Here is a 5782-nt window from a genome sequence, read left to right as displayed (position 1 = left end):
TACCACCGAGCGGGACAACGACCTCCACAATATAATGGTCACTTCCCAATTCGTGGCCCGTGTTGCGCCATTCGAAGTCCTCCATACCACCGCCATTACTCCTGACGAAAGTGAGATCGGGCGTTGTGTCTCGGGTGATCGAGTTGCCGATTCTTGTAGGGTATGCTGGGTCGGTCATTAGATTTAGTCCCAAGTCGGTAGCATCTTGCATTAGGTCCCTGCCCTTTGCCAATGTTTTGGTGTAACCCCAGGCTTGATTCGGCGCGTTGAAGTCCCCGCAGATTACCAGCCTGTTGTCGGGCCCCGCGACTTTGCACGCTTTGTGTAACAGTGCTTTGAATTTCTGCTTTCCGTGTGACGGGCTACTGTACACGTTTATCAAAAAAGTGCTTTCCTTCTCCTTTTTCCCGGTAACCACCTCTACCATGGTGTGCTCGATTGGGCTTTTGCTCAATAACTCGTGCTCGACGTACGTGAGGCCTTTTCTCACCAAGGTGCAAACTCCCCTGCCGTTACTGCCGGCCGCGGTCCGGAAGCTTGGTGGGCTGGCGTGGGGCCGGTAACCTGAGAGCTTTACTTCCTCAATGAGGGTCTCTTGCAACATGATAATATCTGGCTTTCTTGATGCTTGTTCTAAGTGTTGCTGAAGTACAGCCTTTTTTCCAGCAAAACCGTTGCAATTCCAATGCCAGACCAGGAGGCCTTTCACTGCTGTTGTGGTTGCGGTGGTTGATGTCCTATCCATGTTTGCTGAAAGTTAGCCATTTGCGTTGCCAAATTCTGTGCTGTCGTAGTAAATTGCTGGCACGTCTGTTCAATTGCTATGAAACGGTCGGTGATTGTCTTGGTGAATGTCGTGCGAATATACTCTTCAAAGTGGGTGAGCCTGTCTTCAAGGTTGTCTACCCTATCGCAGAGTCTCCGCTCTTTGAGATTTTCAATTGCTCTTCTCTTGGGTGCCGGACCCGCCGAGGCCGCGTTCTCTGTCCTCGGGTTCACCGCTACTTCTGGTTCATCCTCGGTCATTGCCATCTGCTGTGGTTGTGGCGATAAAGGCGGTGCCTGCTGCTGCTGTAGCTGGACCGTCATCATTCTCTTGATCTCTGCCATTTCCTTGCTGAGCTTATTGACTGTCGCCTCTAGTTCAGTGTTCTTCTTCCGCAACGCCTCGTTTGCTTCTCTTAGCGCCTTCATTGCCTCACTTTCGTCTTTAAATTTCCCTCCATCACCTCGAAATGGCGGTGACTGCTGCTGCTGTCGCTGCTGCTGCTGCTGTTGCTGCTGCTCTTTCTTGGCTACCCCCGACTTTACTACGTCTGCCCAGGCTACTCTGTCTTTGGATTGGGATCGGCGGTGGCGGCTCATGCTTCTGTTTCGACTTTCGCTGTTGTTCCCTCGCGAGCGTGACTCATGGCGACCAGCTGTGCCGCTCGCTCCTGCTGACGTCATCAACGGTGGAAACTCTCCGGATGCTAGTTGTTGCTGTACGCGCTGTTCCGCCATCTTGCGCTCCCACTGCCTTTTCGTTACTACGTAGGGAGTTTTGTATTTGTTCTTGCATTCTCTATCGGCCGTTGGGTGTTGTCCCCCACATAGTTTGCATTTAGGCTTACACTCGTGGCCATCGACAGGGTTATTGGCCCCACAGTCGAAGCACACTTTCATATTGGGGTTAGGACAAACGTCTCTTCTGTGGCCTATTTTGCCGCACTGTTTGCAGACATCGAAATGCTTGCGGTACAGGCTGCACCTCGTTAACACAGGGCCATAACATACATAATTTGGAACCTTTTGGCCTTCAAAAACTACAATTACGGTAGTCGTATTGCCAATTCTTTGCGCCCCTCTTGCTAATGGATTTCTTGAGCTAACAACGTTCCGGTCAATCTCCGCCGGAGTATCTTCAATGGGAATGCCTCGAATGATCCCCTTGACCGTGCCATAGGGTGTGGTTTGGTACGCGCCTACCTCGTGTATCTTGTCCCCGATGCGGATGGCCTGAATCTTGGCATAGGACAAAGTACGCCCCTTATCGGGGGTACTCACCACCATGATATTCTGGTGTAGGTTGGGGCAGAAGGTATCCGCCGCACCGTCTTCTCTGGAAACCCTCGCCGCAGCCATGATGGCCGAGGCAACGATCCCAGTCTGCGTTCTTGCGATGTTTAGGCCTCCCCGCGGCCTCACAATCACTTTGGTGTCCTCTCTCGGCAGCACGTCTGGCATTCTCGCTGCCCTTGTTGTCGTTGCGATAACTTTTCTGTTGACGTGGTCTCTTGTTTTAGGCCTCGACTGGCGAGCGGCGGAGCCCTCGCTCGCCGGGGCTGTTATGCGCTGGCCCACTTGCCACCAGCCGATCCCAGTGTGGAACTCCTCAGGAGAAATCTCTTCCCCTTGCACCTCGACGCACATCTGGCCGGAGCCAGGGCTCGATGTCGTCGGAGATGTGGCCGTCTCCATCTCGGACGCCATGTCGTATGGTTCCACGCCGGGGTCAGGCCAAATCCCGGCGGCCACGAAGCAAGCCTAGGCTTAGCACACCACCGCACCGACGACGGCGAACAAGTTCCAGAAAACGGCGAAAAACTTGCCTTACGTCGAAAGTTGGGTATCGGGCGATTCCTAGCGCCTTCACAAATACACTGGTAACAACGAAACTGCGATTTGAGTCAAAAGACACTGTCAAATCGGTCATCGAAGACGGAGCCAGTGCCAGCGTTCAACTAGAGAATCACTTCGTCGTCTTCTCCCTCATACCTCGGTGTAATTTTTTCTTCGCGCATCGCAGCGATTCCCTCAATACCGCTGGCATGTGCTACAGCGGGGGCAGCGATATGTAGTTCATTAGGAGGACACGCTTGAAGGACGTGGTTACCTCTACAGCTGCTCGCTTAGGGAGGGAAAAACTAGTTTGATGCCTAACCGCTTTTAATATATACTGAAACTAGAGCATGTAAGCGCTAAGATGCAATGTACATTAAAGAAAGAAATATAACATAAAATTTAACAATGAGCCGATCCCACGAGCACCAAATTTTTTTTTATATTTAAGTGAATAAGACATCCATCTGGAAAAAGAAACAAATGTGTTCTAACGCTCATTTGCTCACATAGTTTTTTTTTTTTTGGTATCTCATCATAATATTGTGTTATTCACAATATACCCTCCTAGAGCTAGCGCATGGTTGTTATTTTTTTCCACAGTAAAAGTTTATATTCATCCCCTAGCTGTGTTTTTATCTTCTCCCCAGGCAGAACCTTGACATATTAAGTGCATGCTTTTCTGATATGGAACTGCTTTACTTTATTGTTTTATTTGAGCTAGTTTTCACAGGAGGTCAAATAGAGCCGTCGACTTCTGTATATTCTTGTTACTTATTTATATTTCGAGAGAAAATAAACTTCACCTGCATCTATCACATATGCATGTTTAAATGCAGAGAATGATGTTTGTTTTCCTTTTTATTGACACGAAGAAAATTTAACACCAGAGGAAACATGTAAATGAGTTCAGACCACAATCAAGGAATCGTGGCGCGGCCACATATATTTTGGGCAGTTTTTTTTTACTTTATGTTCGTTGTGTTTTACCCCTATAATATGATAGCCTGCGCGCATCATAACGCTATGAACAAATTATTTTCTGCATATGTTGCATGTACGAGGGTATCGGATACATGTAGAAGAGTGTATAGTAATATATTTGTAAATCCCGAACTCTTCATTAGAGAATAATAGCCTGTTTCTCATTCATGAACTAATACGTTCTTTCATTGAGGAACGAAACGTCCAAAGATAGCTGAAAACACAAATCAATACCTACGAATATATTAGCGAAAATAGAAATGGCCGAAGTAGCATCAGATATAAATTCTATCTCGAAAAGCAATCATTAAATTGCATACGTAGAAAGAAATGGTCGGTGTGATGTTCAAATTCATATCAGCGAATAATGTATGACCTCCCAGTGCAAGATGTATCCCATTCACAAAGCCTGTAGACCATCATGATCCTACATTTTCTAAAAAGAGCCATTATATATCAGTGATGCCAGTGGTACTGCCGATGTTCTTGCAAATATTTTTGTGAATGTTCACCTTTCCTATCCCTTGTTAGTGTCGAGCAGTGCGTAAACCATTCAAGAAGCATGGTCCTAAGGGACTTTCTGATCACTGAAAGATTTTTGAAAGCAGCGGCATGAGCAAGCTGCTTTGAAGTAATGTTATAGTGCATTTCAAAGGCACGCAAATAATAGCAGTCCTGCTCTTAGACTGGACTGCAGATAAGAAAAGCCGTGCCGTTGCGCAGACGCTTTCGGAGGAAAAGTCCCGCACCTATAGCCGCGGCAAATACCACACGCTGCCCAAAAGCTGCTTCCCTTCTAATCGGCTTGCACTGCATCTGTGCCAGCATAACTTCCATGTTGCCACAAAAAGAGCTCGACGATTCTCTGTCCCCCACGCAGACGCACTTCCACGAAAATACTCGGAAACCGTTTCTTTTGTTCCTTACTTCTTTCGGTTGATTTTTCCACGTGATTGAGCACCACTATGGAAATGGCGTAGGAAGAGCACATCTGCCCACTATCGGCGCCATCTCAGAAGTCGCGGAAGCATTCGAAAGTCGAGCAACTCGAGCACGCGGTGAGAAAGCGTGCCAGCGACTGGGCAGAAAGGGCGCAGGAAAACGCGCTTAGCTTGCAGCGCACGCATCCGATGCAGCGAGCCGGTACAAGAAGCGGCAAAATGTGCGAGGAGTTCACGCGATCCAAGCCGAGATTCTGATGGTATCTTCGACTGGTCGCCTCCATCCCCCGAAGCAGAGTTGGGCAGATCCGGCGTTCCCCAAGCTCAGAGGTAGAGGACAAGCGCGCAAGCCGAACGTGTGACTCGCTCTCGGAGGAGGAAATGGCAGATGTGAAACCACGTGACTACTGCCAACGTCCAACGTTTCGCCTATCAAAAGCTGCCGGCGCTGCCGAGAAAACCGGCGGACGCGCCAGTGGCACGAGCGTTCGTCGAGACGCCAGCATGCAGTGGCCTAGGTTGCCTAGGTTACGGTGGACCGTCGCCAACAGCAGCGACGCGGCGCTGCGATGACGTTTCAATCTCGACGACTGCTCCAACGACAGGGTTCGGAGCGCCTCAGAGCGCTCGAAGATGGAGGAGAGCAATCGAGAAGAACCAGCCGAACGCAGGGCGCGCGCCCTCTTTCAACCAGCCGAAGACAACGCCGCTCGCGAGAGCGCTCCAGAGCGCTCAGAGGCGACCAGCCGAAGATGGCATAAGCGGCGCGAATTCGCGTGCGATCACGTACCAACGGAGAGGAGGTGATGCCATAAAAGGGCGCAGGGCGCGGAAAGGTTGAACGATAGTCGGAGTGGCTTTTATATGCTGTTATTTTCACTCTCGCCACTGGCAACGGCGGCAGCAAGAACGCCTTCCGCTGTGCGCACGCATTTCAAGCTAAACATTTTTCTGTTTCACGTAGCCAGCACGATTACGGCGAAAATAAGAAGCATTTTTTTGGAGGCGTTCCTTCGCCAATTCCTCGTTTAAGTACAACCTTCTGTGAATGGTCAGTTAAAGTAAAACGAATACCTTTCTTTGGCACTATCGGCCGTATTCGTGGTATTCGGATCTTCACCGCGATTTTTCAGGCGCCGAAACACGGGGAGCACGTTCTCGCGGAACCAAATGGCAGGCCCTGCTTTTCTTTTTCCGAACGCCAACTATTACATTTTTTTCAGACAGACGTGCTGTTGTGTGACACCTTTGAGGGG

At 49.5% G+C, this 5782-nt stretch overlaps 1 protein-coding gene across 1 annotated transcript; it reads right to left on the bottom strand.

Moving 5' to 3' along the window:
- Positions 1 to 705: 705 nt before the first annotated feature.
- On the bottom strand, positions 706 to 2457 carry LOC126524087 (uncharacterized). The gene is made up of 2 exons (XM_050172451.3): positions 1445 to 2457; positions 706 to 1180 (listed from the first exon to the last, which is right to left on the bottom strand). Exons 1-2 carry the CDS (start codon positions 2410 to 2412, stop codon positions 706 to 708), a joined length of 1443 nt encoding a protein of 480 aa, XP_050028408.2. The 5' UTR covers positions 2413 to 2457.
- Positions 2458 to 5782: the final 3325 nt, after the last annotated feature.

This window comes from Dermacentor andersoni, chromosome 3 (genome assembly GCF_023375885.2).
Source record: "Dermacentor andersoni chromosome 3, qqDerAnde1_hic_scaffold, whole genome shotgun sequence".
Classification (NCBI taxonomy): Eukaryota; Metazoa; Arthropoda; class Arachnida; order Ixodida; family Ixodidae; genus Dermacentor; species Dermacentor andersoni.
This window is presented reverse-complemented; position numbering and strand designations above follow the sequence as displayed.